Source organism: Crinia signifera, chromosome 12 (assembly GCF_055691185.1).
Source record: "Crinia signifera chromosome 12, ASM5569118v1, whole genome shotgun sequence".
Taxonomy (NCBI): domain Eukaryota; kingdom Metazoa; phylum Chordata; class Amphibia; order Anura; family Myobatrachidae; genus Crinia; species Crinia signifera.
In genome coordinates this window covers 41,486,772-41,508,507 of record NC_139228.1, presented here as the reverse complement: position 1 = coordinate 41,508,507, position 21,736 = coordinate 41,486,772, and the positions used below count along the sequence as shown (strand labels likewise).

The window sequence follows — 21,736 nt, the reverse complement described above, 5'->3', positions numbered from 1 at the left end:
TTGAGAAAAGTTACATTTTAATCGACCCACTCGCACCAAAAATAACATATTTATTTATTTGTATATATGTAGTTATAAATAAATAATCAGCTACAGTCAGCAATTCAGACATATTTTCCGTATTCTAATAAGGATTATATTAGCACTCGTGATTATGAAATAAATTGGATTATCACAAAGTAAGTATTTGGAGAACAATGACTACTAACTCGGTCTGTAGCGGACGGACCTGGGGAAATCAATAAGGCTGCCTGTCTTTCAGGCTCGCCTCTTACTGACACTGACAGTGGCTGTGCAGAGACGCCGAGGAGAAGCGGAACCAATGTGTCAGGGCCAGTTCCTGTGGGGTACGGTGTTTGCAGCACACCACGCCGCCAGAGGCTTCGGTTGGCTTTAGCAGACATGGATGATCTGGGCTGCCCGCGGTGTAAGACCACCAAATACCGCAACCCTTCCTTGAAGCTGATGGTGAACGTGTGTGGACACACTCTGTAAGTCTGACCCGTATGCAGTCTGTACCCTGAGGGGTGTCTGTGTGTCCTGCAGTCACTGCATGATGTCTCTATAGCTGTCAACCTTGTGGCTTTCCAGGTGTTGCAGAAGTCTAGACAGTTCATGCTGGGACTAGTAGTTCCACACTACATAAAAGACAGTAATACAGTGGATACTGAGTATAAAATAACTCATAGGGGAATTCAGTTATCCGCAATGGGAGGATAATTGCATGGGAGACATCACTTCATCTTTCCCACTATGAAGCACAATCTCACCCCGCACTCCCAGGACGTAGTCCTATATCTACTGTCAACATCGTGAACTTGTCGACCTCACACATACTGTAGGTATAGCTGCATGGACTCGTAGGGTTTGTTTATTTGAATTCACCCCGTAGTGGCCATAATGCATTTGCATGTCAAGTTCACATTGTACTAGTAAGGAGTGTGTTTATATGATGTACTTTCCTATGTATGTGGTAGGAGTTTATTGATATATATATATATATATATATATATATATCTGTTTCTGCATGGTGTAGAGATAGATATATAAAATATACTTCACAACACCTCATACACTGGTCTAGGCATATCTGTGGGGTGTTGATAGAATGTCAACAGCACTTTCAATGTGTAGCCTAATCTACCTTAACTCAAAATTGGCTGTTGAAATTATGTAACCGTTAGATGATGTTGACAGTCTAAATGTCGACGATATGACTGCACTCCTTGTGATATAACCTCCCAATGTACTGATTCCTGCTAATTGGACACTGTCTGGCTGTCCCAACCACGGGGTCGCAGTGTTCTGTGCAGGAGCCAGTGATCACTTCTGCTCTGGCTGAGCACACCCCCAAAATGAAGGAAATGGGGGTTGCAGCTGTAGGCCCCTCCACCCAAGGTCATGCCCGCCTTTCCAGTGACTCTGTCACTTTCCGGGTACGGCTGGTATCCATTCCAAACAGAACAAAATTGGAAGGTATGCCTTGTGATCATAGCAGTACAATGTTCATGAATTATATATGATTTTATTCTGAAATCAAATGAAAAGTAATATAATTTCACCACATCAGAATCATGTTACATTTTGTATGTAATTTTCATGTGGTCATAGCAAATAATGTTCATTCTAGCACCCCACACCTTTCAAAACCCCGGCTGTTCCTCTTTTCTGCCTGGGTGTCACTCTGTGCTTTGATGCATCTAGCACAGTCTGGTCTGTATATCAGTGTTGAAATACATAACAGACTCTGCAAGAAGCACCAAAGCAGAGAGCGACCCCCTAGGCCGGAAAGAGGAATTCCACTGGCATTGAAAGGTGCGCGGCACTAGAAAGAGCACTAGGACAGGAAAGCTAAAGGAAGGACCTGGCTTTTAACCCCTTCAGTGGTGTTTTTTAGGGGGAGTGCTACCTAAAAATAACCCCACCACGCTGTGTCCTGGGTCTGGGCAGCGTCGCTGAACACTGTCAGCCGCTGCTCGACCCTGCCTCTGGCAACCGGCTTGACGTCGCTGCATGGATGCAGGTTGTCATACGGAACGGGGTCAATGATTGTTAACGCAAAGTGTTGGATGACAAGTTTCCTTTAAGCCAGCGGTTCTGTAACTGTGTGCCTAGGTACCCTGTGGTGCACAGGATTGGTTGTAAAGAATCAAATTATTTTTTGTCCAAGTGATGGGCAAAACTGTGCTAGTAGCTGTGTATCGTAAAACATGTGTACAATCACAAGCACAACTACATACAGGTTGAGTATCCCTTATCCGAAATTCTCGGGACCATGAGCAATCCGAATAAGGGAATTTTCCGGTTTTTGGAATAATTTGTTTTTAGGCATACTTACCTGTCCCCTGGTGGTCCCTTGGCATCCACGTTGTCCCCCAGAGTCCACAGCAGGCCTTCAGCACAGTCTACAGTGGTCACAGGAGTGCTTTGCGTGATTTCCCAGGCGCGCCGGTGACGTCACCAGTGCACACTCGCGCAAAGCACTCCTGGGACCGCCGGAGAGGATGCTGAAGGCCTGCTGTGGATGCCGGGGGACTTGGTAAGTCTAAAACAAGGGTTAGGTGGGGGGGGGGGGGGGGGAATTCTAATTGATCCAAAAAAAACCACGTTTTTTGGAATAATTCGGATATGGGATGCACAGGGGATACTTAACCTGTACTGCCATATACTGTAACTGACCCTACGGATAATTGGTAGGCACAATTGACTTCATTTTATTTCCAAAGTTTAAATAAAAGATTTTAGCATAGAGGTGCTGTGCCAAAATGCTGATAATCTAGGGTGCTGTGATTCAAGAAAGTTTGGGAACCACTAAAGAAAGATGGAGACCGAGGGTGGAGAGGGGCATTTGTAATCATTTACAGGTTGAGTATCCCTTATCAAATATCCCTTATCCAAATTATTCCAAAAACCATACATTCCAGAAAGTGAAAAGAAAAAAATTCTTGCTAAAACAGCTACTGGGGACATCTATAATGGCACTACTGGGGACATGATATGTAACTGGCACTACTGGGGACATGATATGTAACTGGCACTACTGGGGACATGATATGTAACTGGCACTAAATATGTGCAAGACAATTATTGTTTAGCATTCAAATTCATTACCCGAGATAGTACACAAACTTGTTTCATGTTTTGAAACCTTATGTTATGCACAAATAAAATATATTTGTGTGTTTTTCATGTGTTTGTACGACATAAATGCAAGATACCTAAAGATATATGATTGAAATATAAAAATTCTCCTGAAATACAGAAAAATTCTTCTGGTCCCAAACATTTTGGATAAGGTATACTCAACCTGTATTTTACAGGTATTTATACTGTAGGACTTGCAAACTCTAAATTGGTGTAGACTAATAACTTATGTGAGCACAGAAGTGTATTTCATGATGTCGAATTACTTGACTAACCAAAATCTTAATTGTACCAACAAGCAGTTGTACAGTGGTCTGTCCACTTCTGTAAATGCACTTCTATAGCTTATGCAAGGGTCTCCTGATAACACAGCATCAACCATTATCAGCGATAGCTGCAGTCTCTGCATCAGTCCAAAGATAAGTTGTGTTGTGCTGAGCACTTTGCATACCTTGTGAGTGAGGTCCACTGTATAGCACAGGTGGCCAACCTGTGGCTCTCCTGCTGATGGAAAACTACAAGTCCCAGCATGCCCTGCCACTGTTTAGCAATCCCTAATAGCAAAACTTTAGCGGGGCATGCTGGGACTTGTAGTTTCCAAACAGCTGGAGAGCCACAGATTGGCCAGGCCTGGTGTAGACTGAAGTGACTGAAATCGACCTGTATCATTGCCTTACATTGAGAAAGCTCTTCGTATGATATGACAAAGCACGGCACATGCTTGGCTGTAGTTCAGTTTCCAGTAACCATAAATAATTCATAGTTGATGATGTATCTAGGAGCTGGTTTAAGCCAGGTTGTTCATTCAGATCTTTCTTACAGCGTTTCTCAGCTAAGGTGCAAGTAACGCTAGTTCTCTTTCTGCAGCACAACAGGACAGGCTATCAGTGTAATCTGGGCAGTGCGGATGGTTACTGCCTCACGGCACTGAGGTCATGGGTTCAATACCCACCATGGCCCAAACTTTGCGGAGTTTGTATTTTCTCCCCGTACTTGCGTGGGTTTCCTCCGGGGACTCCAGTTTCCTCCCACAATCCAAAAATATACTGGTAGGTTAATTGGCTCCCCCAAAAATTAACCCTAGAATGTCTGTGTGTGCATGTATATGTGCTAGGGAATATAGATTGTAAGCTCCACTGGGGCAGGGACTGATGTAAATGGTCAAATATTCTCTGTAAAGCGCTGCGGAATATGAGTGCGCTATATAAGAAACTGCTGATAATTAATAATTGTCAGATGTTTTACCTGGTACATGTAGTCAGGTTCTCAAGACCTTTCTAGTTTCCTGTTGTATTGAACCAATATGCTTACGGTTGGGATCATTTGGTCTACAGCAGGGGTGGGGAACCTCAGGCACGGGGCCCTATGCGGCCCCCGTAGCCGGTCTGAGTGGCCCTCCCACCCGCCTGGCAGCTTTGCCAGGAGTCAAGTACAGGGGAATTCTCGTGAGAGGTCGGTAGTTCTTGCGAGATTCCTCTTAATCAACAGCAGCCGGAGACTGTCAGCCCTATTAAGCAGCAGCCGCCGCCGGAGTGTGGGACTGCTGCAGCAGGACAATTTGTAAGAGAAATTTTTAAATATGGCCCCCAAAAGATTTTTCCCCATACAAACGGCCCTTGGCACAAAAAAGGTTCCCCACCCCTGGTCTACAGCATGATGGTCGACAGTCATTAGGTCGACATGGGTGTAGGTAGAAAGGTCATTAGTTCGACAATGTTTAGGTCGACAGTGAAAAGGTCAACATGGGGTTTTTCACTGTTTTTATTTACTTGAATGTCAACACAGTCGACATGGACACAGTTTAACGTGCACCACATCCCCTCGCTTTGCTCTCTATGCGTCGGGCACACTATTTTTATTCTCCCACCATGCCCTAGTGGATGGTAGGGCATGAAATACCGCCTGTCGGCTCAATAAACGGGGAAAAACCCATGTCGACCTTTTGACTGCTGAACTAATGACCTGTTGACCTAGAACCATGTCGACCTTTTCCTATGTTGACCTAGACCCATGTTGACCTTTTCCCATGTCGACCTAATGGTGTCGACCTAATGACTATCTACCATAATGCTGTAGACCAAATGACCGCATCCCATGTTTAGGCCTTACAGAATTCTTCTCCTCCACCCACTCTATGCTATCTGATGCCTCTGCTTCCTATTGCTAAGTACATCTCATGCTGCCTCCAAGGCTTCTTTCACTCCTACCCATGGAATACGTTTCCATACCTAATCAGGCTAAACATCAGTCTCTTCATCACTTCCGCATGCCTGCCGGGATACATACGGATGACAGTATTCCCCACCAGCTAATGCCAGCACCTGATGCAGGTAGGTATACTTAAGCTTCTCCGCCAACCCTCCGTGCTAATGCTTAATGCTAACCCCTGTACCCCACCACCTAATCCTACCTTTCCATCAGGGTTGCCTACTTTTAAAGTTTCTTCTCCGGGAGAAGCTCGGGGAGGAGACTGTCAGCAGCACTTCGGGGGGGTCACCAATACGGGAAATTCTGAAATTCGCGGGGCTCTGAGGAGGGGGCTAAAGTACGCAATTTGCATCTTTAGCCCCGCCCCTTGAAAAGCCACAAATTGGGAGAAATTAATGCTGGGGGGGGGGGGGGGGGGGTGCTTTCCACCCCTGCAGCCTAACCCTAGGTTTTACTAACCCTTCTTTTTTGCTCTGTTGTAAAGTTCAAAAACCCCTTTCCTTCCAATACTCCATGAACCTGTCCCATATTAATTAACCCATTATTGAGCTTTTTAGAGAAAGTCACCTGAAACCTGACATCTCTATTGGCAGGTTAGTGATCTGCATTGCCCGATTACAGCGTACAGAAACAAATAGGTAAAAAAAGCACACAGACATATTACAGTGAAAGACAGAATAGGATTAATACAAGGTCCATAAACCTCTGCATCAAAAAACAAAACTGTAATAAGCATCAGGGTGGCAGAAAACAGGGATTTAATGCCATCAATGTGAGTATGGAGTAGAAGATAGTTTAAATAAGAGTAGGAAAAGCTTCCTTCTGAAAAAGCATTATGAGTTTACAATTAGACTACATATGAAATCTGCAGTGGAGTTCACTGTGAGATTGACCTGCAGGAACCAACTCACACACAATTAAATTGATCCATTAATACTTGGTGGTGAGTTGGTTTTTGATTTTCAGAGGACTAATTTGATGGCATATATATATATATATATATATACATACATCTTATTTATCTCCTCAAGCTGACGAGAAGTCCTGTGAATTTAAATACAAAACTCACTTCTGAATACCCCACCACTACCAACACACACACACTCTGATAAAATTGTATCCATTTCAAAGTGTGAGGACAATCAGAAGGGGTTTGGCAAATTAGGCTAACAACCAACTTGCTGCAAGTACATTTTTATAGTATGGCTTCGCCATCATGCCGATCCCTAAATTTTCCTGATCGCATCCTTTTAACCATGGCGACATTATGAATTTGATTGCTTGCTGTCATCAGCACTATTTTATGTCCATAAATGCCAGAAACATAAATCTATGTTGTAAGAAGAGCTCATGTGCAAGGTAATATATGTGCAAATATATCAGGGGCCAATATAAGGAACTGCCAGGCAACGTTTTCGCTTTGAGGAAGGACTCTGACACGTGGGCATGAGTTTAGACTAGAGGAAAAAAGATTTTATCGTCAGGGCAGCCAAATTGTGGAACCCTCTTCCTGGAGAGTTGGTGTCGGGAGACACCATAATTACGTTTAAAATAAGGCTGGACAAACATCTATTGGGTAAAAACAATCGGGTACAAACAACAATCATAATCTTTCTTAAAATAACTCTTAAATAACTGAATACACAACAATAAGGGGTGTAGCAAATGGATCATACACACTAACCAAGATTAAACTGGATGGACACGTCTTTATTCGGCCTTAACTACTGTCTCCTTCTTAATAGTGATTTTTTTTTTTTTTTTACATTCCCGTTTAGTCTTAAGATTTGTCAGTAGCAGGAAGTTTTGTGAAATGTGGTTGGTCAATGTTCATTCATGCAGCAATATGAATATAATGTTAATTATTTTATGGTATTTGAATGTGGTACCTGGCGTTGCTCGGGTTTGGTTGTGCAATTAGCATTACTGGAACTTCATCCTTCTCTTGTTTTTAAGCTTGACAGCTCTAACAGACCCAGGAGGTGGCTGCCTACTTTCATCTGAAGTTTTCATCCAAATCCATCCAGCAGAAGGCCCTGAACATGCCCCCCATGCCCATGGTGTGCCCAGCATACACCTCTCTGTAGCCGGCTTCTGGATCTGACCACATTTTTATTTTCTTAATCCACATGGCCTCTACCCCCCTGTATGTTATGCAACTTTTGACATATCTTGCTGGCCGGACCTCTTTTTGGGCCATGGGGGTTGGGATTGAGTGTTTTAGTGGTCGTGAACCTAATATGGACCCAATTAAGTCACCTCATGTTGGTTTCATCCATATCTGTCCAACATTGTCTGAGTGTATACTGGACCCACGCCCATGGTGTGCCTGGCATACACCTCTCTGTGGTCCGCTCCCGAATCTCAGCACATTTTATTTTCTTAAACACCATATCCTCTACCCACTATGATATGCAACTTTTACATATCTTGCTTCCCTGACTCACTTTTTGTAGTGGCTGGACCCCTTTTTAGGGCCCTGAAACCCCCCCGGGTCGGGATTAGGGGTCTTATTGGCCGCGAACCTAATCAAGCCACCTTGCTTTGGCCAAATCGGTTCAACAGTGTCCGAATGCATACCAGACAAACAGACAAATAACAGTTTACAAATATGTAAGAAATGGTGTTTCTGGATAATTGATCTGTTATTATGTTGGATGTTGCAGTTAATTGAAATAAACGGCTCTAGCGCAACTTGTGACATCATTGGTTGCTTATTATTGACAATATAATAAAATATATCACTCAGAAGGACAAATATTTTAGAACCACTGGCAACAACTACCCATGTATAAACCAAATGAGTGCCTGTATATCAAAAGCTAAAGTAGAAGAACAGGGTATGGATTGTATGGTAGACACCAATAGGTTTGACATATTGCAAGGTTGACATGTCATTAGGTCAACCTGGTCTAGGTCAACATGGGGTTTTTCACTGTTTTTTTTTCCTCGAATGTCATCACAGTCAACATTTACACAGGATTAAGTGCTTGCTGCACTTGCCATGCTTCAGGCACGGTGCCTCGCTGTGCTCTGCACACTATTTTATTCTCCCACCACGCCATAGTGGATGGTAGGGCATGAAATACCGCCTGTCGGCCCATGTTGGCTCAAAAAACAGTCAAAAACCCCATTTCGACCTTTTGACTGTCGACCTAGACATGTCGACCTGTTGACCATGTCCCATGTCAACCTAGACCCATGTCAACCTAGTGGTCTTTAGGTAGACCAAACAGACTGTATCCCGAACAACATGCCTATGTGCAAACACACGGAATTCCTAGAGGTATTTATATTTCACTTTATAGTGGACATAATTTTTCGCAGGACATGCCGGTTCTAGTGCGATAAGGTATCAGTGTCCTCCTACAATTGAATACACGGATGTTTTTAATTATCACATGTTAATGGTATCTCCATAAGTTATGTCCCTGATGAAGTCTGAGACGAAACGCGTTGGGGACTTGTACATCTGTTTGATTCAGCAACTGTGGAGAATCTGAAAATTGGTGCAAACATTTTTTTATGGACTTTTCAATCAACTGAATTGAGTTATTTAGGTGCATTATTACGTAGACCTGGTTCAGGTCAATATTCAATCAATAAACCTGGTACCTTATATTGTGTACACGCAGTGCGATTTGGCAGCCATCGATATCGATTTGATATCGCTGGGCATTCAGGCGGACGATGTTAAGCCACTCTCTAAGCAGCAAACGAGCGCTACTCAGTTAGGCCCACTGAGCAATTTTGACTAACTTACTACCCAATATCGCACTGTGTGTACACACCTTTAGACCTAAATATCAAATTTTACACCGCTTTTATAATATCCTGCGGTCTTCAATATTTCTTTCCTTCTATATGTTTTACAGTTATTATTAAAGGTGAGCTTTTATGTCTTCATATGTGCGTTTTAGAGCCCAGCATAGATATGTTTTGTTCCTTGGAACAATTACCCCAGTATACAAATATGTTTAAATCTGAAATAACTCCAACAGCTTTTCTCAAAATACCAGACACTTTTTTTTACCATTATGCTAAGCTAGAGTCAATACCAAATGGCGTATTCTTATTTTTCCATCTCTTGGCTTGTCATTTTCACTAGGGCACCTGCGTTACCCCATCCATCCTGAATTCCTCACCGAGTGAGTCACAAACACTTGCTGGCTGGTGCCAGCAGTAATGTCCCTCATGAAAACTGCTACGGCAGCCTCAGCATCTCGTGAAGGTTCCAGCTTCTGTGCGGTATGAGCAGTTTGCAGGTTCAGCTGCTGAACCCTTGAGTCAGTGGATGTTTGAAAGCCTAGCAGCTGAACCAGCAGACCCTTCAAAGACCGAGAGAACGGGCTTTAGGAGCAGATGCTAGACTGCTGAAAGAAGCAGAAGCTGGATTGTAGACTTACGTCACTGGATGGAAATGTGTTGGCAGAACCCCACAAGGAGTTGCTTAATTAATCTTGTTATTTCTGTTGAAATTAAAGGAAAATATTAGATTTTGGACCCACCACATGTGTTCTACACTTTTCTGTTTTAGTGGCTTATTTAGGAAAGTATTAATCATAATACACCTATATGATCTATTTTTATTAATTTTTATATTTAAGACTTACATTTCTGCATAGGGTACTGACTATCTAGCTTGTGTAGTGAGGTATCTGCTAATCCTTTGTGCCTTGATATTGATATTCAATTACTGTTAAGATAGTTGTCAAACATTAATAAAAACACTTCTGCGTCTGACTGAAACCAAATGTCAATGGGCCAAATGTCAATTGACCACTCCTGAAGCTTGACACAACTGCAGAATGGGCCTAATTCAGAGGGGTACTCTGTGCTGATATTTATAGTGTTCAGTAAGTACAGTGCTACGAACACACCAATGTACCTTAACAATGTTACTCACAGTCAGTATTTAGTAAAGCGATTGACAGCACAAACGTTGTAATGGTTAGTATTACTGCCTCGCAGAGCTGAGGTCATGGGTTCTATCCCCACCATGGCCCTAAGTGTGCGGAGTTTGTATATTCTCCCCGTGCTTGCGTGGGTTTACTCCGGGTACTCCGGTTTCCTCCCACAATCCGGAAATATACTGTTAGGTCAACTTATTAACCCTAGAATGTCTGTGTGTGCGTGTACATGTGGTAGGGAACATAGATTGTAAGCTCCACTGGGGCAGGGACTGATTTGAATGTTCAATTATTCTCTTTACAGAGCTTCGGACTAGGTGTGCGCCATATAAAAGACTGAAATAATTGACAGTGGGGGGTGACGTTGAGAGGCAGCAAAATGCAGGCGAGTCGCAGACGTTTTTGGGGAGTGTCCCAGCCTACACTTGCGATCCTGTAGGCAGAAAACATGGCGCCAGTGTCTCCCAGCAGCCCTTCTGTGTCAATAAGTCTATGTATGCAGCCACTTGTACTGAGACTCCCCCACGAGGCATCACAGATCCAGTTCCTGGTGGCTGCACAATTGGCATCATTTCGCTCATTAGCTTTGTACAATTTTGCAGGTGTTAATTCATAAGCGTACATCTCTGAATTAGGCCCAGTGTCCAGGATTGGCCATCTATTAAGACACTTGAGGGAAGAAGCATCAAGCAGTGTAACGAGTGAACAAGTTGCCTGTAGCATCCAATCTGCTTCTAGGTTGCATTCTAGAAAATGATAGAAACTGTGTGCTATGGGGCAACTTCTCCACTCATTAACATTGATTGATATATCTCCCACTTATACTGGTCGGTGGCTAATCAGGTGAGTTATGCTTGACATTGTGGCACCTATCAACTCACTAATACCCCCTAAATCCCAGCTCATTGAAAACAGGCATCAAGTCTTGTCGCAGTGTCTTTTTTTTTTTTCTGAATCCCAGGATTTCGGGATAAGACTGCACATTTGCAGTCTAATGCCAGGCAGTGCTTGAGCAGCTGCTCAGACGTTTTCCGGCTTTTCCCATCCCCGGATGTGTGGCTACATGCAGCGTGACATCAGAGGTCACACTGTGCAGGCCGCACCTCCCGGTCAAGCCGCCTGCCTGGCTCCCGGCAGCACCTGCCTATTAAAGTAAATGGGTGGGGCGGCCCGGGCTTTTTTTTAATTGGGGAGCCCATCCCAGGAATCCGTGGATTGAGCATTTTTCAATCCTGAATCCCAGGATTGATAAATGCCCCGGGATTGGCATCCCTAGTCACAGCCCATGTTGGATTCCTAGGTCACTTGACCTAGAAAAAATGTTCGGACCCTCTCACACCGAGCCTTGACCTAGATTAAATCACCTCCTCCCACTCCCATGTCCAAGACTTCTCTCGCGCTGCCCCCCTGCACTGGAACAACCTCCCGCCACCCATCAGGCTTTCTGATTCCCTTACCTCCTTCAAGCGCTCCCTCAAAACCCACTTCTTCCGATTAGCCTATCCCGTCTCCTCCTAACCTCTTTTGCTCCTCCTATCCTGCCTACCCTACCCCTCCATCCGTTCCTACTTATCCCATTGTTTTTCGTTCGTCCACCCACCTCCTTTTAGTATGTTAACTCTTGAGTAGGGCCTCCTTCCTCACGTACTCACCCTACCTCTTTACCTCACCAGCGCCCCTGCCCTGTTCTTCCCTTCCTCTACTTAATCTTCAGTCTCCTCAACAATTTCCACACCTACTTCAGAACTGATGCTGATTTTAGTTCTACCAGCTATACCCCTATTTATGCTGTACTTTATCAACACACCATGTACGTTACCTTGTAAATTTTTTTTTGCTATGTACGGCGTTGCGGACACTTTGTGGCGCCTTATAAATAAACGTACTACTACTTAATCAGCAATAACCCTGGTTTTTTCAGAAGTGTTAAATGGTTTATTACTGTTTTGCTGGTAGTTTTCAGCAATTAGTTACTAAAGGTGCTAAAATATTGCTCAGTGTCTCTTTTTCATCAGCGACCAGAGATGGTCACTGATGAAAAGGAACCTCTGCCGGGGGAGCCGCAGAGGTAATCAGCCAGCGATTAGAATGGGGCTGAAAACAGGAGCGCGCACCCGGCGATTTATCTCCAGGGCACACTCCCATCACTGGCAATATGGTCGCCATCGACTATATTTCCAGAGATTATAGCCCATATCGCTGCCGTGTGTACACAGCTTTAGAATAGTCCTTGTCTACTAAATTGTATTGCATTGAAAGGAAAGTTATGTGGGAGCTTGTAATCCTGTCCTTTTAGTATTAATTGATACATAGCACTGAAATTTGCATCAGAAAATCAAGTAATAAAACTCTGACAGCATAACATTTATAAAATCTTATTTTCTAATCCAAATCCCACCTGGAGAATTGGAATTTATAAATGGGGGAAACCAGTGGCAGTTCTTGTGCAAGACAGTTTGCATTTTAATTTTTAGTGCTCCTTTTAAAACCACTTGCAACATGGCGAGGTATGTGGCAGGGTTAAATATAGCGTCATGCTGGACTTTATGACCTGCTTTCTAATTTAAAGGCGATGTCTGTCAAATATTGCTTGCGAAACACAACCACATCACATTACTGTTTCTCTCAGACGACAACTCTGCGATGAACGTAGCAAAAAGAGAAGGCATTCGGAAGGAGGTGCTTGCTCTAAAAGATGCTATTCAAATTCACTCAAGTTGCATTAAAATCATTCATATCCGTATGATTTCTTTACGGACGTTTTACAGATGGTATATTCCGACATCCGTTGACCGTCAGATCGATTGGCAAACTGGCTAAAATTGCCCCGTGTGTATGCCCCTTAAGAAAATAAATAAGAAAAAAAGATGTACAGATGAAAGTTGTGTTGGAACCAGCATGGATTTGTGAGGTCATGCAAAATAACTTAACCCTTTGAGTCCCAATGTTGCTGTGAGCTGTGTAAAATATCCGCTGCTAAAAATGCCAGCTGCGCTTACAGTGACTTTTTTTTTTTTTAAACGCAGCAGATTTGGTTTACTTAGATTTTGCTAAGGTGTATCGGGTAAACCTTACAGGTCGTTATGATATATTTATATATATTTTGTAAAATTTCCCTTGGCACTCAAAGGGTTAATACAGTTTCTCACATGAGGTTGATCGGTAAAATGTGGGAACTGGGTCAAGGAAACCAGCTCTGCAATTGGCTGAAGAATAAGGAGCAAAGAATTGTGGTAAATGGAACTTTTTCAAAATGGTCTAAAGTTTTAAGTGGAGTACCAGAAGGTTTTTTTTTTTTTTAAATACTTTTATTAACAAACAGGAGACGTTCTAAGGAACAAAGTGTTGATTGATTTTTTTTGCAGATGATACTAAATTGTGTAAGGTAATAGTGTTCATTCTAGCACCCGCTATCTTTGAAAACCCATGCAGTTCCTCTTCCCTGCCTTGGGTGTCGCCGTCTGCTTTGGTGTTTTTAGCACAGGTCTGGATTGCATATCAGTGCTGATATACAGACCACACTGGGCTTGAAGTACAACAGCAGACAGCGACACCCCGGGCAAGGAAGAGGAACTGCATGGGTTTTCAGAGATAGCAGGTGCTAGAATGAACACTAGGTAATGTGGCTTCTCTCCAGTTCGACTTAAATAAACTGGATTGTTGGGCAACAAACTGGAAAATGAGGTTTAATATTAAGAAATGTAAGGTTATGAGTTTTGTTACAAGAAACAGACAAGCAACCTATTGTTTAAATGGGAAAATTCTAGGAGAATCATACATGGAGAAGAATTTGAGGACAACAGACTCAACTGCAGTGCTAAATGTCAAGGAGCAGCAGCAAAGGCCAACAAGTTATTAGCTGGCATAAAAAGAGAGCTAGAGGCAAGGGAAGGTAGTGTAATCTTGCCGCTTTATAAATCATTGGTACATCCTCATCTGGAATAGGCTGTACAGTTCTGGGCACCACTCCATTAAGAAATACATCTTTGAACTTGAAAAGATTCAGGGAAGAGCTACTAAATGGATAAAGGATATGGAGTTATTGGGCTATGAGGAATGGTTAGCTAAGCTAGATATGTTTATGTTAGAAATCAGGCGTTTTGATCTATATAAATATATTGAGGCGCAATACACAGAACTATCAGAAGATCTGTTTACCTTGACGTCTGTACATAGGACACATGGACATCCACTAAGGTTAGATGAGATGAAGTTTCATACCCAGCGTTTCTTCACAGTAAGGGAAGTTAACTTATGGAATACTGAGAAGGGTGTGATGGCAGACATTTAGAAAAGGGTTACACTAATTTCTAAGGCGTGTGCCAGCAAAGTATATATTACCGGGCAATAAATATACATTGGTGGGCAGGGGTACCAGTAATATATACATTGCTGCCACATGCCTTTAGAATTTTTTGTAACCCTCCTGTTAACCAGACAGCTGTGCAGGCTAGGTTCTATTGGGCCTTATTCTAGTTCACTTTCGGACAAAATCCTTCTTAGATGGACAAAACCATGTGCACTGCAGGGAGGCAGATGTTACTTGTGCAGAGAGAATTAGATTTGGGTGAGTTATTTTGTTTCTGTGCAGGGTCAATACTGTCTGCTGTATTTTTACACTGCAATATAGATCTCACTTTGAAGTAAAACCCCAGCCAAATCTAATTCTCTCTGCACAAGTTACATTTGCCCCACCTGCAGTGCACATGGTTTTGTCCATTTAAGAAGGATTTTGTCACAAAGAGTGAACTAGAATAAGGCCCATTGTGCTGAGCTTGGTTTTGGCTCCTTATTGCTCCAGTTGGAGTGAAATTCTTGCTTGATTCTGTGACTGCTTGTGATTGTGTATTCCAGCCCTAATAGTAGGGAATCTCATTGGGCTCTTGGTGGGATGTAATCAGCCTGATCCTGACGCATTTATGGATTCAGTGAAATGAATCTACCTGTATCATTTAGAAATCCTTTTATCTGATATTACTCTACAGTGAAGCAGCATCTGTGAATGATCTGCTAAGTATCTTGCTACAGTGCTAATAATTTATGCCTGTTGAAAAGAATTGTGACATTTCATTATAATGAAATTGATCTGGAGTATTCTGAAGATCTGCTCAATAACTTGTTGCCATGTGACTTATTTGTGCTGTGCAGGAAATTTATTAGCTGTTTGCTAATATCTACTGTGAAATATACACTGCGAACTCTATTGTGGGAAATGCTTATTTTTTCAGTACAACAATTATGAAACAAGTGTGTGTGTTGTTAGAAACAAATGTGCAAAAAAGTATATCGAAAAACAAAACCCCCAAGCAGCCTGATTGGTCTCCTTTGGGGTCTCATCGCTATTTGGCTGTTTCACAACTTGCCCAAACTCTTGGCCTGAAGGCTGCTTCTGGGTAGCTGCAGCACCAGAGGTCCACCAAGTTGCCTAATATTGGATCTTATAGTGGTATCCCAATGGCTGGTGGACAATGTCTTGGTTGACAGCCAGTATGTCAAAATGTACAAGGTCGACTTTTTTTTTTTAATTTGTGAGGGAATTTTTCATTATTTTTTTCCATATTGAAGCCTACATGGATGGTAACGTGTAACAAAGCATGGCGAGCAATGTGAGAGAATGCTGAACACTAATGGGGCGTCCACATACTCGTGTTGACGCAAAAAGTGTCAACACGAACTCATGTAGAACTTTTTCATGTCGACTTTTTGCTTGTATTTTGTGTTTTGTTTGTGTGTATATTATTGCTCACAAGTATAAATTGTGGATATATAGGAAATAGATATATTTGGCAATTACACTAAAGATATTTTCGAACAGTGTTGCATAAGGAACAGCAAGAAATGGAAACTATTGCTTTATTCTATTGCATAATTATTATTATTATAGATAATTGGGTACTCTTTACTTAGATGGGCGCCCGCGATTGAAATCGCGGGCGTCGGGGCTAAAAATCGCGGGCATCGCGGGTAAATCGCGGGTACATAAAAATCTGCTACCCGCGATGACCGCGATTTTCCCATAGGGAACAATGTTAAAAAGCCTGATTGAGCGCAATTTTCATGTAAAATGCCTCAATGCCCGCGATTTGGCCATAGGAATCAATGTTAAATGGGCTACAGAGCCCAAATAGGCACAATTAACCCTTAAATGTCCCCCCACATTTTTAACGCCACCCCACGATCCACGCCAACCCGAAGCGTGGCGAGCGCAGCGAGCCCGCGAGGGGCGGCGGTACGCGTCCTCCGACCTTTTCATGCCCTACTATCCACTAGGGCGTGGAGTGAGAATAGAATAGTGTGGCGAGCGGACGCGGATACCTTCACAGGTAGACGCTTCCCCTCGCGGGCTTCACAGGTGTCCGCGTCGCCACGGACACCTGTGAAGCCCGCGAGGGGACGCGTATAACTGTGAAGGTATCCGCGTCCCCTCGCGGGGCTCGCTGCGCTCGCCACGCTTCGGGCTCGGTGGCTCGCTGCGCTCGCCACACTATTCTATTCTCACTCCACGCCCTAGTGGATAGTAGGGCATGAAAAGGTCGGAGGACGCGTACCGCCGCCCCTCGCGGGCTCGCTGCGCTCGCCACGCTTCGGGTTGGCGTGGATCGTGGGGTGGCGTTAAAAATGTGGGGGGACATTTAAGGGTTAATGGGCTCTGTGGCCCATTTAACATTGATTCCTATGGCCAAATCGGGTCCATTGAGGCATTTAACAGTAAAATCGTGTCCATCAGGCCTTTTAACATTGATTCCTATGGCAAATCGGGAGCATCGCGTCGCGGGCATCGCGGGTACATTTATGGCCGGCCGCGACGCGACCGACACGATTTCCATGTTTAACATGGGTTTCAATGGGAAATCGCGGGCATCGCGTCGGTCGCGTCGCGGCCAGACATAAATGTACCCGCGATCACCACGACGGGCGCCCATCTAAGTAAAGAGTACCGATAATTGTACTATAGATTGTAAGCTTGCAGCAGGGCCCTTATACCTCCAAGTCTGTCTGTTACCCAGTTTGTCTTATCACTGTCTACTATTGTAAAGCGCAACGGAATCTGCTGCGCTATATAAGAAACTGTAAATAAATAAATAAATTATTATTTTTGTAATCAATTCATCCAACCATCTTGGTATAACTCTAGCAGCTAAGCGTTCGTACTATGGGAATTGTGTGTTTGTTTTTTGAAAGGGGATCTCTCATTGTGTCATTGTTTTCAAACCACTCTAGACTCTAGACATAGGTAGTGGTGTCCAGTGTCTGGTTCAGTACTTCCCTCATAACTACGCAGCACATTGAATTTATTGGCTTGTACTGACTTAACTCATGCAGGTGTATTCTTTTGTGCTACAAACAAAGCAGAACTGATATTTTTAGATTGCAGAAATATATACTCATATATATATATTTCTGTAATCTAAAGTTGGAAAACCTTAATGATAATTTAGGGGAATATTCAATCCCCCGCGAGCATCTCCCGTCAGGGAGATGCTCGCCGTGCCCTATTCAATGCTGTCGGGGAAGACAGCATTGAGCAGGGTTTCTCGGCAGAACAAGCCCGATATCACTAGCTGTCGGGCTCGTTCTGCCGAGAACGGCTGGGAAGTGACGAGCTGCAGGCAGTAGCTCGCCTCTTCCTGGCCACGCCCCCTTTTCGCTCCCCGGCAGGCGGGACATTGAATCCCACCTGCTTGTTCTCGGTCGAGCTGACCGAGAACGGGACTGTGTCACGGCGGTCGAGCAAGCTCGACTGCCGTGACCCTCAGATTGAGTACCCCCCTAAATCTCTTTTGGGTCTTAAATGTATTTGTTTAAACCACACTTTGAGTGACATAGAACAGCAAAAGTCAAGTGGCACTCACGCTGTATTAGAAGGAATATCACCGTCAAAAGCTAAATAAAAAAAAAATATATGCACACACGCGCGCTCATCAAATTGTATAATAAATACAGTTAGATGAGCTTGTTGAAGTGTTAATTTCCAGGCTTCACAGGAACTGAGTATTTCTCCAAGAGTGTTCTCAAAGCCTAATCTTAGAATATGTGGAAAAAGAATTGTGAACACCCTTAAGCGCTACCTCCTGTTCTACTCATATACACATGCAGACAAAGTAGGAATACATAACTTCAAGAACATAGCTCTGTATTTCCTTAGATCTCCAGATAAGGGATTTTCCTATAATCTGTAAAACAATCGCCATACACCCCACAATCTGAATGTTTTTGGAGAGACAAGACGAAACAATTGGTAGAACAGGAGGTAGCGCTTAAGGGTGTTCACAATTCTTTTTCCACGAATGCTACTCATTGGTGATTGACAAGCACTATGTTTGTTTGACACCCTAGCTGCACATCCTCTTTTTGCGCTATAATTCTTCAGTAATTTATATAAAAAACAATCTTAGAATATGTATAAGGGTTAGACAAAGAACTAACCCTAGGTGCCTTGTCCCCTGATGCAATTGTCTTTATTTCCCATGTACTTGTTCTGAAGGCCCCCATACACTTGTGCAACTTCTCCGAGGGGAAGGATAGATCGCATGTGGTCCTTTTGCATGTAATCCCAGAAAGTGTTGCCAGATTTAACAAAACCTACATGCAGCACTTGTGATGTATTGTAGGGGCTCCAATCCGATGCGCATGGGACCCTGCATCGGAGCGGATCTAAAACGCCTGCGATTTGTCTGATTTCACTGCCCGATGCCTCCAGAATTGGGCAAAATCAAAGTAGTGTATGGCCACCTTTTAATTGCCTTGTACTGTAAGTAGTTGTTTTCTTGTTTTTGTTCATTTACATATCATGTTAGGCTCTGCAGAACCGTGGTGGTATTAATAAATGATGATAATAAATGTTCATTAACAACATAATAATGTGCATTCATGGACCTGTAACCTACATTTTCTGACACGGCTGAAACACTGGTAAACAACTTCCTCAGCTTGGACAGAAACGCAAGAAATTCCAAAGTAAATAAAGTTCAGTTTTCAATTACTTTTATTATATTTAGTCCTAGATCTGTCTTGAAAACCATTGATGGTGACTTAAAGACTTTACAATGATCTTAATTGCTATAGGATTCCCTTCTGATTGTCCACAAATTTTGTAATAGGCAAAACCCTTGCCTCTTCCCATTATATTGACTATAAATAATATAAGTACTAAACCAGCAACCGAGGACACCCCTGCAAGTGCCCTAAGGCACCCCATGTAAATTGGGGGCTTTACTTGTCTAGTTTTCCAGAAGAAATTCTCCGCTCCCTTTTTCCCTCCGTAAATTATATTTAGAAGTTACTACTACCTCTGTAATTTCTGCCTTTGTCGCCAGCTTATCAGTGCTCCTTACAATGACTTTAACACTGGCGCACAGTTGACCAGCTGCTTGTTTATTGAATGTAACTTGCATGGTTTAGCACTGAGGATGCTCTACATACAAGTGTAAGCAAGTAAAGCATATGCAGACTCATACACATTTCAGTTGCATTTCTATTTACATTTGAAAAATCATGAATGGGCTATAATCATGTAGGTTAGTGGTTCCCAACCTGGGGTACTTAAAAAATTATATTGGTAATGGCAGAAGAAGAAGTAGTCTTCCGATGGTGGAAGAAGTCACTTCTGCAGTGTCGTCCACATCCCCTCATGCTTTTGCCCGACCAGCAATCCACTGGGAACTATACACGCTGCCCTCAGACATCGGCGATCATCAGCCCGTGCTGACACGGGTGGAGGAAGCGGCAGCATTAATCCTACAGGCATTAGCAGGAACCCCAGAGACAGTACACCGCCAGCAGCCAGCCTGGTTCCTGACCGCACACTACTCCTACCACTCCTACTAAATACTGTGGATATTTCAAATCGAGAGGAGGGGTGCTCCTAAATGAAAAGTCTAATGAAGGGGTGTGGGAGAGACAAAAGGTTGGGAACCCCTGATTTAGGCAATGTTCAATAAGGGGATATTGACACAGCTATGTGCTATGCAGAGTTGGGAAAACAATTCTGAATCAGTCCTAATGTTCAGGTCTGCTACCGAGCAGCAGTAATTCTGGACTACACGTGTCTAGATAAATTATCCCATTTAATTATAGTTAGACTTTTATTTCATGGTAAATGTATCTTGTCTTCGGTTAAAGTATATAGCGCTGATTGCCTAGCTCAGGTATGTCCAAAGTCCGGGCCTGGGGCCAATTGAGGCCCGTGATGTCACTTCAAGCGGCCTGCAGCCTCAAGCTGGAGGCTGACGTAGGATGCACAGCACGGGACTCTAGAGGTGGGAGCCTGGTGAGCGTGACTTTACCTTGCGGGGGTGCCAGCTGCCACTGTGATATGTGTTTGCCGTCTTTCAGATGAGTATGTTTCCAACTACTGCTGCTGCAATCATATATCACCCTCCACCATGATCACAGTGACAGCAGTGTGCGAGAAGGGGGCAGCAAAGGGGAAGCTTGCTCGCGTAAAAAGCGGCGCGGAGGAGGGCGGGAGCCTAAACATCGGTCTCCTGCAGGGGAGTATACAGTGAAGGGAAGCAGTATGTGGTACATACAGGGCAGTATTCAATGAGCATTTTGGCTATGTGCAGCGAATCCTGTTTAGGATTCGCTGCACACTCGCCACTGCTCGCCGCGTTCCGGAGCCTCGCCGGCTCCAGTATTCAACGAGTCAGGGGCTTGCTGCCCCATACCGGCAAATTTTAACTCCTGCGGCGATGCCGCAGGGAGCCTGAGGACGGCGGCAGGCAGGGAGATGGAAGTCTCCCTGCCTGCCCCAGAACGTTTGTGGGGGGGAGGTGGGCTCCCCGGGAGCCAGGCAGCACAGGCTGCCCCCTGGGGGTGCCAGCAGGGGACCGGGTATATTCACTACACCCGATCATGCATATGTAATGATCGGGTGCAGTGAATATATGAATATCTAATGAGCGGCTCGGCTCCCGGCCCCCTGCTGGCTGGTCTGTGTAAACAAACAAAAAAAACAAACAACATTTTTTTTAATTAAATATATATTCATGTGCTTACAGCACATGAATAAAAATAGCATGCCCCTCCTCAGAATAAAATTCCTGATTTTTTTACACCAAATGTAAAAAACAAAACACTTTATTTTAAAAGTTCACATTTCACTTCACCATAAAAAGATAGCGATTGCTACTCGGTGAATCATGGCGAAAAAAACCTGGAAATGTATTCGCCATCTGGTCATTGAATAGGGTGATTCACCGTTTTAGTAAAAAATTCGCCTTACAGCACAAAATCGCCATAAAAACATGGCGAATCAGCCTCATTGAATACCGCCCACAGTGAAGGAGGGTCAGGCTGGGGGACATACAGTGAACAGAGTGATGGACATTCATATAAGGGGGGGGGGGAAGCATACAGTGAATGGGGTACATATAGCAAAAGAGGGGCAGTCTATGGGAATATACAGTGAAGGGGGCTTAGTGGGGGACATACAGTGAATGGATGGCAGGGTGGGGGACATGCAGTGAATG

General features: G+C 43.7%; 1 protein-coding gene across 2 annotated transcripts in view; it reads left to right on the top strand.

Moving 5' to 3' along the window:
- The first annotated feature begins 280 nt into the window (after window positions 1-280).
- The window catches only part of MNAT1 (MNAT1 component of CDK activating kinase), a 140,946-nt gene continuing 119,490 nt past the window's right edge, over window positions 281-21,736 (top strand). For both annotated transcript variants that reach the window (XR_014466189.1, XM_083166298.1), the window contains exon 1: window positions 281-491. Coding sequence is in view for 1 of the 2 variants with exons in the window: in XM_083166298.1 (XP_083022424.1) it covers window positions 403-491 (89 nt within the window). In the remaining variant the exon portion in view is untranslated. The remainder of the gene's footprint in view (window positions 492-21,736) is intronic.